This window comes from Carlito syrichta, unplaced genomic scaffold, assembly GCF_000164805.1.
Source record: "Carlito syrichta isolate Samal-C Ts95f unplaced genomic scaffold, Tarsius_syrichta-2.0.1 Scaffold312207, whole genome shotgun sequence".
NCBI lineage: Eukaryota > Metazoa > Chordata > Mammalia > Primates > Tarsiidae > Carlito > Carlito syrichta.
Window position 1 is genome coordinate 1 of NW_007256303.1, and position 14,858 is coordinate 14,858.

General features: G+C 41.5%; 1 protein-coding gene across 3 annotated transcripts in view; it reads right to left on the minus strand.

The window, feature by feature from the left end:
- Positions 1 to 12,447: 12,447 nt before the first annotated feature.
- RFC1 (replication factor C subunit 1) overlaps positions 12,448 to 14,858 on the minus strand; it is a 78,612-nt gene continuing 76,201 nt past the window's right edge. For 2 of the 3 annotated variants that reach the window (XM_008069781.1, XM_008069780.1), the window contains exon 25: positions 12,448 to 14,486. In XM_008069781.1, the coding sequence (XP_008067972.1) occupies positions 14,397 to 14,486 (90 nt within the window). In that variant the 3' untranslated portion in view covers positions 12,448 to 14,396. The remainder of the gene's footprint in view (positions 14,487 to 14,858) is intronic. The other variant, XM_021718469.1, reaches the window with a different exon arrangement.

The following is a 14,858-nucleotide window of genomic DNA, read 5'->3' on the forward strand; positions in this document are numbered from 1 at the left end:
CTGTTATTTTTTGAGTTACTGATAATTGCCATTCTAACTGAAGTTAGGAGGTATCTCAGTATGGTTTTGATTTGCATCTCCCTGATGATTAGTGAGGTTGAATATTTCTTCATGTGTCTGTTGGCTGCTCGGATGTCTTCTTTGAGAAGTGTCTGTTCATATCTTTTGCCCATTTTATAATGGGGTTGTTTGTTTTTTTTCTTTTCAGCACGTTTGAGTTCCTTGTAGATCCAAGAAGTTAAGCCTTTGTCAGACCTGGAGTTGGCAAATACTTTTTCCCAGTCTGTAGGCTGTCTCCCTGCTCTCTTGATGGTTTCTTTGGCCTTGCATAAGCTTGTCAGTTTAATAAAGTCCCACTTGTCTATCTTCTCTCTTATGACCTGTGGGTTTTGTGTTTTGTTCAGGAATTGGATGCCAGTCCCGATTTCCATGAGGGTATTTCCTTCCTTTTCTAAGGTTCTTATGGTTTGAGGTTTTACATTTAGGTCTCTGATCCATTTGGAGTTAATCTTTGTGCATGGGGATAGATAGGGGTCCTGTTTCAATCTTCTGCATGTGGTCAGCCAGTTTTCCCAGCACCATTTACTGAATAGGTTCTCTTCTCCCCAGTGGTAGGTGGTGGGGGCTTTGTCGAAGATGAGTTGGTTGAGAAATTGAGGTTTTGCTTCTGGAATCTCAGTTCTATTCCATTGATCTATATGCCTGTTCCTGTACCAATACCAAGCTGTTTTGATGATTATAGCTTTATAGTAAAGTTTGAAGTCTGGTAATGTGATACCACCTGCTTTGTTTTTGTTTTTTGTTTTTTTTTGCTGAGGATTGTTCTGGCTATTCTTGGACGTTTGTGTTTCCATATGAATTCCTGTGTTGTTTTTTCCAGGTCTGAGAAGAATGTTGCTGGTAATTTGATGGGTATTGCATTGAATTTGTAGATTGCCTTAGGTAAGATGCACATCTTCACAATGTTGATTCTTCCAATCCATGAGCATGGGATATTTTTCCTCTTGTTTGTGTCATCTTTGATTTGAGCAGTATTTTGTAATTTTCATTGTAAAGGCCTTTCACGTCTCTGGTTAGGAAGATGCCAAGGTATTTCATTTTTTTTTGTGGCTATTGTGAATGGAATTGTGTTTTTTATTTGGGTTTCTGTTTGTTTATTATTGGTATAGAGAAATGCAATTGTCTTTTGTACATTTATTTTGTATCCTGAGACTTTGCCAAAGGCCTTTATCAATGTAAGGAGGCTTTTGACAGATTCTCTTGGGTTTTCAAGGTACACAGTCATATCATCTGCAAAGAGAGATAACTTGACTTCCTCTTTTCCTATTTGGATAGCCCTGATTGCCTCCTCTTCTCTGATTGCTCTAGCCAGGACTTCCAATACTATGTTGAACAGGAGGGGTGAGAGTGGGCATCCTTGTCTAGTTCCAGTTTTCAGGGGAATTGGTTCCAATTTTTGTCCATTTAGGAGTATGCTGGCTGTGGGTTTCTCGTAGATGGCTTTTACTATTTTGAGGTATGTTCCCCATATGCCTAGATGTTCAAGGGTTTTTATCAAGAAGGGGTGCTGGATTTTATCAAAAGCTTTTTCTGCATCTAATGATATGATCATGTGGTTTTTGTTTTGATATCTGTTGATGAATTTAATTATTTATGGTTTTAAGAATGTTGAACGAGCCTTGCATCCCAGTAATGAAGCCTACTTGGTCATGGTGGATGATTTTTGAGATGTATTGCTGAATCCGGTTTGCTAGGATCTTGTTGAGAATTTTAGCATCTATGTTCATCAAAGATATTGGCCTGTAGTTCTCTTTCTTTGTTGGATCTTTACCTGGCTTGGGTATCAATGTGATGTTGGCTTCGTAAAATGATTTGGGGAGAGTTCCATCTTTTTCAATCGCCTGGAATACCTTCAGTAGGATTGGTATCAGCTCCTCCTTAAATGTCTTGTAGAATTCTGCTGGAAAGCCATCTGGACCAGGACTTTTTTTTGTAGGAAGTTTTCTTATTATATAGTAGATTTCCTTGATTGTTATTGGTCTATTTAGGGTCTCAATTTCTTCTTGTTCCAACCTAGGTAGGTTGTGTGATGTCAGAAAGTCCTCCATTTCCTTAAGGTTTTCAAGTTTGTTTCCATATAAGTGTACGTAGTAGTCTCTAATGATCTTTTGTATTTCTTCAGGGTCAGATGTGACTTCATCTTCTGTGTTTCTGATTGTGCTTATTTGGTTTTTTTCTCGTTTTTTTTGGTCAGTCTAGCTAGGGGACCATCGATCTTGTTTATCCTTTCGAAGAACCAGCTTTTTGTTTCATTGATTCTTTTTTGTATTATCTTTTTTGTCTTCTATGTCCTGGATTTGGGTTTTTATTTTGGTGATCTGGATTCTTCTGCTGAAATTAGGGTTTTTGTGGTCTTGCTTTTCCAGATTCTTTAGGTGGCTTGTTAGGTTGTTACCCTTCCATTTTCTTCATGTGTGTTTGTAGGGATATAAATTCCCCTCTTACTGCAGCTTTCAGGGCATCCCAGAGATTTTGGTAAGATATTTCTTCATTTTCATTTGTTTCCAGGTATCTTTTGATCTCTGTTTTGATTTCATCATTGACCCAGGAGTTGTTTAGCATCATGCTGTTTAGTGTCCATGTCTTTGTGGGTTTTGGGGGGGTTTTGTTGGTGTCAATGTTTATTTTTATTCCACTGTGGTACGAGAAGGTACATGGTAGAATTTCGGTCCTTTTAAATTTGTTTATGCTTGATTTATGGCCGAGTATGTGGTCGATCTTAGAATATGTTTCACGTGGTGATGAGTAGAATGTGTATTCTGTGGTCTTTGGGTGGAGTGTTCTGTAGGTATCAATTAAGTCCATTTGGTCCAAAGTCACATTGAGGTTCCGGATCTCCTTGCTGATTTTTTGTCCTGATGATCTGTCTAGGGTTGTGAGTGGGGTGTTAAAGTCCCCAGTTATGATGGTGTTAGAGTCAATATCTTTCTTTGCTTTTCCTAGAAGTTGCTTTATGAAAGTTGGTGCACCTATGTTGGGTGCATATATGTTTAGGATAGATATTTCTTGTTGATGAATTGAGCCTTTTATCATTATGTAGTGGCCTTCTGTATCTTTTTTGATTTTTTATAGCTTGAAGGGTATTTTGTCTGAAATTAAGATCGCTACTCCTCCTTTCTTTTGTATTTCATTCACCTGAAAGTTTGTTTCCCATCCTCTTACTTTGAGTCTGTGGGTGTCCTTTCTAGTGAGGTGAGTCTCTTGAAGGCAATTGATTGTTGCCTGATGATATTTTATCCATTTTGCCATTCTATGTCTTTTCAGTAGTGCATTTAGTCCATTCACATTTAGGCTAATAATTGAAATGCAAGAGTTGATCCCTGTCATTATTAAGGTTCTTACAGAGTTGTTCCTGTTTGTTTGTTGTCTTTCTTTGGGTTTTGGAGTTGATTCATGTGTGTTTTTAATCTTTTGCCTGTACTCTTGTGAAGAATGTTGTTCTTTTTTCTTCTGTGTTCGGTACTTTCTTAAGTGTTTCTTGTAGAGGTGGTCTGGTGGCAGCGTAGGTTCTTAGGGATTGGATATCTGGAAAAGATTTCATTTCTCCCTCACTAATGAAGCTTAGTTTGGCTGGGTAGGTTATTACTGGTTGAAATTGTTTCTCTTTTAGAACTTTGAAGATAGGGCTCCAGGTTCTCCTAGTCTGAAGGGTTTCTGTGGATAAATCTGCTGCTATTCTAATTGGTCTTCCCTGGTAGATAGTCTGGCCTTTTTCTCTTGCTTCCTTTAGAATTTTTTCTTTTATATCTACTCTGTTTAGGCGAATTATTATGTGTCTGGGAGTTGGTCTTCTCTTTTGTTGTCTTGCAGGGGTTCTCTGAATCTCTTGTGTTTGAATTTTTTCATCCTTGATGAGATGAGGGAAGTTTTCTTGAATGATTTCATGAAATGTTTATTCTAGTGTGGCTTCTGTTTCTCTCTCTGCCTCGGGAAGCCCAATTACTCTTAGGTTTGGTCTCTTGAAGTGATCATTCATCTCTTGCAGGTTTTGTTCTGTCTTTTTGAGCTTCTTTTCTATGCTTTTGACAGTTTGGGTTAGTTCTGTGTTTTGGTCTTCAAGCTCTGAGATTCTTTCTTCTGCTTGACTGATTCTGCTTTCCATGCTTATCAGTCTGTTGTTCATTTCCATCAGAGTATTCTTTACTGCTGTTATTTCTGACATCAGCTCTTGTCTCTCCTCAATTTTTTAAATTCTCTCCATTAATGTCTTGGTGTCTGGGTTTGTTGCATGTAACCAATCATTCCGGGGGCTCTTCATTGTTTGTGTTCCAGAATCTGTTTTCTCAGTGTCTGATCTCCCAGGGTTCTGTGTGAGACCTATATTCTTCTTTTGGTTTTTCTTCATTTGTGCGGTTTTCCCCCCCCCTACTTTTTCCTTCCCTCCACATCACCATCTTCTTTAATTCTGTTATTCGGGGGTAAAGGGATTGGTTTTACTTCTGTTTGTTCAATCTCCTATTCTTTATGCCCTCTTACTTTGTTCAATTCTGGAGTTGCACTGTAGGTTGGGGGTGGTCCTTTCTGCAGTTTTGAGATTTACTTAAGGGGGGAGCTGTGATTCAAAATCTATCTGCAGGTCCTGGTATTCGCTGACAGGTATGTGAATAATCTGGAACCCACTTCCCACTGCCTTGGAATCTGTCCATGCAGTGGGGCTGTAGGTTTACTTCCTGAAATAAAATGTAGTTAGCAGAGGGGAGAGAATGGAGCAGACAGTGGGTTGAAGAGGGGGGGTGGAGAGATAGAGGAGTAAGGGAGGAAACAAATGATTGTGCCAACAAATAGAGAGAGAGAGGCCTATACTGAAACAGATAAAAACAATAGACCACAGCTACAGATGAACCAACTCTCATACAGATAAAAATAAAACATATAGTGATGCTAACATACCAGCTATCCAACCACCTTATTAGTATGCTGTTCCTCTATACAAAGATATGGTTTACAGAGAGAAGAAAAGGAAGAGGAAAAAAGAAAAAAAGGAACAATACAGTAGGAATAGAATTAAGTCATTAAACTAACAGAATCAATGAAGCACACTCTGAGATGTTTCGTTTAAGTCTAATGTCCTTTCAGGTCTGATTTCTAGTTTTCTTTTCAAGCTGGTAAATTAGTTTGCAGCTAGGGTCAGTTGCCCCTGGTCTGCTGTGAAGGACAGTTCAGATTAACCTTCCTTCAGCAGTTTGGTCTATGACTTTATCAAGTTTGTTTCTCCCGTTTCGGTGTTGTTACCTTGAATTGCCAGCAAGTGGTGCTATCTCAGCTGCTCGCCCCAGAGGGGGTGGGGCCAGACAGGGATGGCAGAAGCTGAAGATGGCAAGATGGCTGCCTGCCTTAGGGCAGACGGTAGGAGACTTACGGCGGGCAGGACGTCTCGGTTGCAGGAGAGGTGGCAGCAATCCCAGCAGATCTTCCCTGAAGGGGCTTCAAGGACTGAAGTTGTGGATCGCCTCCGGCCCGGGTGGTACGATGTGCTGGCGGCGGTGGTGGTGGCTGTGGAGGTTGCAGCAGCAGCATCTGTGCTGCAGTGGCTGTCCAGACCGCTGCGATGCCCCAGCGGTGGCAACGGCCGAGCTCCATATGAAGAGCAGGCTGCGATGTTGGGGTCCGTAGGCCCCAGGGCGAGAGTCAGAGACCCACTGCAGTTCTCCTTTGCAGAGTTTTTCACAGACCGGGTTGCCCCGTCACTATCTTGCCGGAAGTCCTCTGGATGGATGTTTTTTAATTATGAAAGTGTATTGCCGACCTCCATCGTGACAAAGGTGATTTGACCAAGCAGCATCATAGATTCCAACTAGAACATGCTTTATCAAATCATATGGAGTGCTTTTTAATCAACCCATTAAAACTAGAGCCAACAAATAAAAGTGGAAGTTTTTTTAGGTTCTATGATATAATTCAGGAGAATATATTGTAAAAATTTTGGCTTCCAAAGATTTTTTTAAAATCTCCATTTTCTCCCCCAAGTCTTATTTTTGCCACATGGAAGCTACACATACTTCCTTCCATCATTAAGAATTCACTGAGATGGTCACATATACTACAGAGGGGGGCAGGGACATGAGTCTGCTGGGAAGCCAGAAACCCTGCCCAAACCCAGGAGATTCTTTTGCTACAGGGAAAAGTGGAAGTAGTCCGTCCCTGATACAGCATCTCAGACTTTACCTGGCTAGAGGTTAGCCTAGGTTCCCCCACAACCTCCTCTTGGGGTCTTCCCTCCCTCAGGAAATGGCAGAGTCCTAGAACATACCTTGTTCCTCTAGTGCATACCCCATCAGTAAGACCCCTCAGCCCATCTCCAATATATCTGGTTCTCTTGGCCTCTTTTTTTTTTGAGTTGGAGTCTCACTCCTTTGGCCAGGCAGGAGTGCAGTGGAACGCATGCTCACGGCCACCCCAGTGTCGACCTTCTGGGCTCCAGCGATCCTTCTACCTCAGCCCTCCAGGTAGTTGGAACTACAGTCGCGCGCTACCATGCCCGACTATTTTTTATTTTATTGTAGAGACAAGGTCTTGCCAGGTTGCCTGGGCTGGTCTCGAACCCATGGGCTCAGGCAATCCACTCGCCTCGGCCTCCCAAAGTGCTGGGATTACAGGCTGAGCCTCTGAGCCTGGCCTCTTGGCCTCTTATTGCACCTGCAAGGCTCTCTCTGAGCTACCACGTCCTGTTCTCAGCTCTGATGACTCCTCTCGCTGTGTCGCAGCCCTGTGGGCCTTTTTGCTGTTTCTTGACTTCTCCAAGCTGTCTTTCAACAGCGGCTGCACCATCCTGCATTCCCAACAGTAGTACAAGGGTTCGTGTCTCCACATCCTTGACAACACCTGTAATTGCCCGCCTGTTTTATGATAGTCACCCTAGTGTGCGTGAAGTGGTATTTCATTTTGGTTTTGATTTGCATTTCCTTAATAACTAATGTTGTTGAGCATCTTTTCATGTGTTTGCTGCCCATTTATATGCCTCTGTGAAGACAGAGAAGTCCTTCACCCGTATTTTAAGTAGGGTTATTTGTCTTTTTACTGTTGAGGTCTAAGTGTTCTTTATGTGTTCTAGATACAAGTTCTTTATCAGATATATGATTTGCAAATATATTCTGTGGGTTGTTTTTTGACAAACAAGGGTGTTTTGTTTTGATGAAGTCCGATTTATCTATTTTTTTCACTGGTTGCTTGGGCTTTCAGTGTCATATCAAAAAGTCACTGCCAGCCAGGCTTGGTGGCTCAGCCTGTAATCCCAGCACCTTGGGAGGCCGAGGCAAGTGAATTATCTGAGCCCACAGGTTCAAGACCAGCCTGGGCAACTTGGCGGGTCCTTGTCTCTACAATAAATCAAAAATTATCTGGGCATGGTAGCATGTGCTTGTAGTTCTGGCTACTTGGAAGGCTAAGTCAGAAGGATTGCCAGAGCCCAGCAGGTCAAGGCTGGCGTGGCCATGAGTGTGTCACTGCACTCCAGCCTGGGCGATGAACTGAGACTCCCAACTTAAAAAAAAAAAAACACCGGGCTCAGTGGCTCAGCCTGTAATCCCGCGACTTTGGGAGGCTGAGGTGAGTGGATTGTCTGAGCCCATGGGTTCAAGACCCGCCTGGGCAGCGAGACCTCATCTCTACAATAAATCAAAAAATCAGCCGGGCATGGTAGCGCATGCCTGTAATTCCGGCTACTTGGAAGGCTGAGGCGGAAGGATCGGAGCCCAGCAGGTCGAGGCTGCGGTGGCCAGGAGCAGCCACTGCACTCCAGTCTGGGCGACAGAGTGAGACTCCAACTCAAAAACAAACAAACAAACAAACAAAACACTACTTAAGCCGGACATAGTGGCATGCACTTGCAGTCCCAGGTACTCAGGAGGCCGAGGTGGGAGGATCACTTAAGCCCAAGAGTTTGAGATTCACTTGGGCAACAAAGCAAGATCTCATCTCTGAATAAAAAGATAAATAAAATCATTGCCTATTCCAAGATCATGAAGATTTACACCTATTTCCTTCTAAGTGTTTTATAGTTATCACTCTTATATTTAAGTCTTTGATCCATTTAATATTTGTGTATACTACGAGATAGGGATTCAACTTCCTTCTTTTTCATATAGGTATCCAGTTGTCCCAGCACTGTCTGTTGAAAAGGCTATTCTTTCCTCATCGACCCTGGGTTGTTGTCTTTTTTAGTAATAAAAGTTCTTTAGATATTCTGGATACAAGTAAGCTCTTTGACAGATGTGTTCTGCAAATATTTTTGCCCACTCTGTAGCTTCCTTTTCTTCTTCTGGTGTCTTTTGACAAGCAGAGTTTGATTTTTTGATGAATTTATCCTTTTAAAATTTTATGGTGGTTATTTTCTGTGTCCTAGCTAAAAAGAAAAATTTGGCCTACTCAAAGGTCAGAAACGTATTTTACTATGCTTCCTTCTAGAAGATCTAGATCTTGAAATGATTTTTGTTTACAGTGTGAGGAAAAGTCTTTTGGTGAAAAGTCTACCCCTTTCCCATTTAATTGCTTGGGTGCCTCTGTTGAAAATCAGTGGAGTTTTAAGTTGTGGGACCTCTCTTTTTTACCATCGATATACTTTCCCCTTAACACTACACTATCTTGATTACTGTAATTTTATAGTATGCCTATAAGTCAGGAATTGTAGATCCTCCTACTTGTTTTCTTTCCAAGATTATTTTAGTAACTCTTTTTTTTTTTTGAGTCAGGGTCTCACTGTCACCAAGATTGGAGTGCAGTGGCATGATCACAGCTTACTGCACCCTCAACTTCCTGGACTCAGGCAGTCCTCCTGACCTCAGCCCCCCGAGAAGCTGCACGTCACCATGACCAGCTAGTTGTTTTTTAAAACTTTTTGTAGAAATAAGGTCTCACTGTGTTGTCCAGTCAGGTCTTGAACTACAGGGCTCAAGCGATCCTCCTACCTCAGCCTTCCAAAGTGTGGGATGACAGGCATGAGCCACTGTGCCCAGCCCTTTCTTTCCAGTCGTTATGACTTTTGCTTCCCATGTGCACTGGTTGGAACCTCCACTACAATGTTGGGTAGAATGAGCAAAATCAACAAAGTCAACATCCTTGTTTTGTTCTAGCATTGAGGGAAGGCATTCTTTGCCACTATTGTGATGTCCAAAGTTTTTCAGAGGTCTTCTATCAAACTTCAGAAGTTTCCCAAGTGTTGCATTTTGACAAATGATTTTCTGTATTGAGATGATTATGTGGTTATTCTCCTTTATTCCATTCATATGGTAAACTGTATTGAGTGTTAAAAATCAACTTTTACTTGGGATAAACTCACTAGGTCACGGTGCATTATCCTTTTTAATGTATTGCTGTATTATTTTGCTAATATATTGAGAATATTGTCTCTATGTTTATGGTGGGGTATTGGTCTGTAATTTTTTGTTTATTTTTAGAGACAGGGTCTCCCTGTCAACCAGGCTGGATTGCAGTGGCACAACTATAGCTCATTGTAGCCTTTTTCTCCTGGGCTCAAGTGATGATCCTCCTGCCTCTGCCTCCCTAAAGTGCTGGGATTATAGGCATGAGCCACTTCAGCTGGCCAGGTCTGCAATTTTGATGTAATTTTTTTTCAAGTTTTATCAGGTTGTATTTAGGTATACCATTGTCACTTGTTTTGTTTGTCATATCTGGTTTTGTTCTTTTTTGAAGAACTTCCTTTAACATTTCTTAAAAGGGCAGGTTTGCTGGTGACTGTTTCTGCTTTTATTTTCCTTTGTTTTTGAGGATTTTTTCACTAGATGTGGAATTCTGTGTTTTTTTTTCTTAAACTACTTTCAAGATATTTGTCTATGATGAACAAACATTGTTCCTGTGCACATACTGTTTTCTCTCTGACTGCATTCAAGGCGTCATCTTAATTTTTGGTTTCCAGAATCGTGATGCTACTTGCGTGGATGTGGTTTGCCAGTTTATATTACTTGGGACTTTCTGAGCTTCTTGGATCTGTATGTTTTCCCCTCAGTTTGAACATTTTGAGCCATTATTTTTTCAAATACTTTTTCTATCCATCTTCTCACTCTGGAACTCCAGCTATGTCTTATTTGATCACTTGATAGCCATAGGTCACTAAAGTTCTTTCATTTTGGTTGGGCATGGTACCTCACGTCTTGGAGGATCGCTTGAGCCCAACAGTTCAAGACTAGCCTGGGCAACATACTGAGACTGTGTCTCTACAAAAAATAAAAAAAATAATGAGCCAGGCACGGTGGCACAGGCCTATAGTCCCAAGTACTCAGGAGGATGAGGCAGGAGGATTGCCTGAGCCCAGAAGGTCAGAGGCTGCGGTGAGCCATAATCATGCCACTGCACTCCAGCCTGGGCAACAGAGTGAGACTCTGACTCAAAAAAATAAAATGAAAATGTTCCTTCATTTTCATCTAGTTTTTCTCTGTTCTTCATATTGGATAATTTGTTTGGATCTATATTCAAGTTCACTGGCCTTTCTTCTGCATACAATTTTTTCAGATTTTGTCCCAAGTTTATAACTATTATCTATAGAAAGGTTAATCTCTGCCACTTCCGAAAGTGAAACCTTGTGTTCTTAAAAAGCCTCCACAGAATCTCTACCAACACTAAGCCTGCATTAAAGTAAACAGTACTTTATAGAAAACTAAGTACCTAGACCGTGGTATGTCGTGGCTTCTTGCAGATATGTGTTCAGTGAGTTGTAATTACACACTATCTTTTGAAAAAGTCACAACAGCAGGTACAGTGGCCTGCACCTACAGACCCAGCTACTCAGGAGGCTGGAACAAGAAGACTGCTTGCGCCCAGGAGTTCAGGGATGCAGTGTGCTGTGATTTCACCTGTTGAATAACCACTGCACTCTAGCCTGAGCAACATAACAAGAACTCTGTCTCTTTTAAAAAAAAAAAAGTCACAGTGCCTTCTTACACAGTGAATATTGGTTGAAACTATTCACTGGTCCTTTTAGACAAGGAATCCTTAACTAACTGTTCAATTTCAGGAAAATGTCTTCTGTCCAGAATGCTGCACACTGCCTTTGCTCATTCTTCCCAGCGAGGCAGCTGTTGTCAGCATCCTCTTTATAATAAAGCCTCAACAGCTAGCCCACCCAGTTGTAGTCAGCTGCAAGGCAAGGCCAGGACTGAAGCTTAATATGGATGACATACTAGAGATTTCTAACTGGATTATTGTGTTCCCTGCTCCACATTCTGGAAATTAGCAAAAAATTCCGTTTTAAATGCTTGGCTTTATTACTAAATGCCAGGCATTACTTGAAACCCTTCCAAAGGCATGTGTTTTGTTTTTCCTTTCTAAAGCTAATGCTCCTGAGAAGACAGCATTTTTCCCAGGAAGCTGTGTTTCCAGCCCAGGTGGATTCAAGAGATGGTCCTTCCTGGATACCGAAAAATGAAGCCAAGGTGACCTCACCATGTTGGCACACTCGGCTTCTATGGAGTGGCAAGACAGTGACACTGTACTTGGCTGTTTAGTGTATTTTATATAGTTCCTCTTCAAAGTCTTATATCTTCTATGCTCTGCACTGTTAATAGTAACCTCTGACATAATTGTAAATATTCAGCTTTTTGATAACTTTTATATTTTTGAAATATCTCCTTTAAAATAAAATTATTGACTAGATATTTGTAACATTTCCTGAATTTGGAGAAGATAGCACTGACACACACTCAAATTTGGGCAATGGAGCTCTTAAAACAGTGTTAAAAAATTGAAATGAGAAGTTAATACAAGGCTGTTTAGCAGAATCAGTCCTAGAATGAAAACATCAAAAATCAATAAAACCAATCTTGGAAAGAATGAGTGAAACTATAAGCTTAAATCTGCTATTTCTATTGCATACTCTAATTCTTCTCACAAAATTAAATCATTTAACTTCCTCTCAAAATATATTATTTGGAATCTTCCCTGAGGCTGTTTGAAGGTTCCTTCCCCATATCGTATGTGCCACATGTACCACACGCAACACACACGTGCACACACATGCACCCTCCAAGGGAGTCCATACTCTTCCTACAACGTCAGTATATGCTTCCTTGCCATGCAAGACCAAAATCACCAGTCTGATCAGCTGGTCGAACTGAGTCATGGTGTCTTCTTTGAATCAGATATGTTTTTACAATATGGCCCCAGCAACCTGAGCATTACAATAGTGACCGTGAGTCTAAGCTAGGGCCCAAGGTGCCCATAATGTTTCCTAGCATCCAAGTATCCCACCTGCATGATACCTCCAGCTGTATGACCTGTCCTTCCCTCCCAGTGTCTGGCCAGAGGATAGGCGAGGGGCCTTGGCCTTACTAAGTGCATGGTACGAAATACTGCCATAAAACCCATCCACAGTCCTGCTTCTTCTATCACTGGAAGGATTTGTATGGTTATAGGAATAAGAAGCATAGGCACTTGGGATGTGTGAGGTGAACACATTATATTTTGCAAGTTTCAAGCCATAGACTTTTACCCATGAGCATAAGTATATCATAACTTTTTAGGAAGACACCCGTCCTAGTACATATAACAATCTGCTCCATGTTAATAACTTCAAGAGGTCAAATAATAGTGCTACAGAACTGCCAAAATTTAAAAAGATGAAGGAAAAAAGCTAAATAGTCTGTTACAGATAACAAAATGGTCAAGACACAATGGATCTCAAAAAGAGCATCTACAAAGTTTTATGCTGCAAAGACAATGTGTGGCATAAGTGGCTCCAATAAAGACTTAATCACCCCCAAACCACTACACAACCACCAACTCCCACCTGCCATTAGCCTGTCATTCCCCTCATGGTCATGAAGGCTTCAAAGGACTCAGACCTGTGTTGGGATCCTCCATATAGTAAAGGGAGTATTACAATTTCTAATCCTAAAAAATTTATTTTATATGCATATTATGCCAATCTGTGTTTAGAGCACTTAAAAACTAAATCAGAATGAACAAGTGAAGAATACCGTTCACTGTGAGATTATAGTCCCTTTCCGGGTACAGAGCAACTAGCAAGACATGACTTGTATATCCAAAAGTCATAGAAATGGAAGAATGTGAGTAAAAAAGCCATACTCACCCACTGGTGAGGAAATCTTTACTGATGCAGAAAGTCTGAAGCCAGGCTTAACAGAGAGGGGTGTGACTCGGCAAGTGAAGTCTTAAGGCAATGTTTTATTTCCGTAACCAATTAATCTCCATGAAGGTCATTTTTCACACTGGTAAATACATTTTAAATGTTTCAAGAACTGTATATCTCGTATCAGTCCCATAAGGGCAGGGAATACTCTCCTTAGCTTACATTCCTTTTAGCATATACCTCACAGAGGTAGGCACATACCTCTGAACATGTACCAGCAAGATTGAAAAGTAGCCAGGCACCTAAGTTCCAGGCTAGATCACAGCCTCAGGGCCACTCAGCTAGTAGAGTTACAGGAACAACCTAAACTTCCACCAGAGTTTGTGTGGAATCCATCACAGGACAGAACCCCATCTGCCAGGGACAAAGTGAACAAGAGCCAGTGTTCATGTCCTTCGCCAGAGGGAGCCTGAGAATCTGCCCAGCCTCGGGCCTACTGGCCTGACCCCGATGGGAAGGATCAGTGTGTGTGACCATCCTTCTGCAGTCCCCACGCCCTCTGGTGACAGCAGAGCTGTGGTCAGCACAGTCAGAGGGAATGAAACTGGGAAATGAAGTCCTGACTCTTCAGCCGCCAATGTGACACTCCACACAACTGTCAGCAAGGAATACAGCGAACCTCTCATCCAGTCATCTGCAAATCCACAAGGAGAGTCACATACCAATGCCACATTTTGCTGTACAAGATGACAAGCTTAAGAAGAATCTGTACATTTCTCCTGTGGAACATTTTTATTCCTAATTTATATTTGACAATGTACAAATAATATCCAGTTATAGGTGGTGACTTTTGTATTATGATTTATTTACAAAATTTCACCACATAATAGGAAATACCTTTTAAAAACTCAGCATCAGTCCTATATAAAGGCTATTAGGATAAATTCTCAAGCTACAAAAGATGCCTTAGTGCCACTGCCCCAGGCTGATGTGAACTAAAATCAGACCCCACGCCCAATTGTTCGTTCCAATTATGTACAGTCATTCTGAAGCACAACAAACTAACTCGATGGGCGGCACAGTGAAGGACTCAAACGGTCCTATAACCTCTATAAGAGGTGTACGTGAGCCTGCTGGTCAGTCCTTCTAGCTGTACTGCCCTTGATTTATAATGGGGTCGCAGGTCCATCCCATTATGCTAAAACATGGTTGTTCTGGAAAAAACAAGACTTTCTCTAGACCAGCTAACTGGTCGGGAGGGTGAGTCAAAAGTGGCTGTCGGTAGTGAAAAATGGTTTCATTTCTTTGAACTTTTTCCTTTTCCTTTTCCTTTTCTGGACTCCTTGTCTTTTTCTGGTTTTGATGGCTTTGAAGATCTTGTCTTTTTCTGTTGGGAGGAAAAAGATATAAAAATAAGTTTGTGGCTGTGTTTATAAGTACATGATATAAATAAGTTCATCTCTGCAGTTTATCTAATTGCTATCTGCAACGTAATTTAAAAAAGAGAAAGGCCAAGCGCAGTGGCTCATGCCTGTAATCCCAGCACTTTGGGAGGCTGAGGCGAGAGGACTGCCTGAGCCCAGGGTTCAAGACCAGCCTGGGCAACTTGGTGAGGTCTCCTCTCGGTGAGGTCTCCTCTCTACAATAAATCAAAAAAATTAGCCAGGCATGGTGGTACACACCTATAGTTCCAGCTACTTGGAAGGCAGAAGCAGAAGGATTACCTGAGCCCAGCAGGTCGAGGCTGCAGTGGCCACAA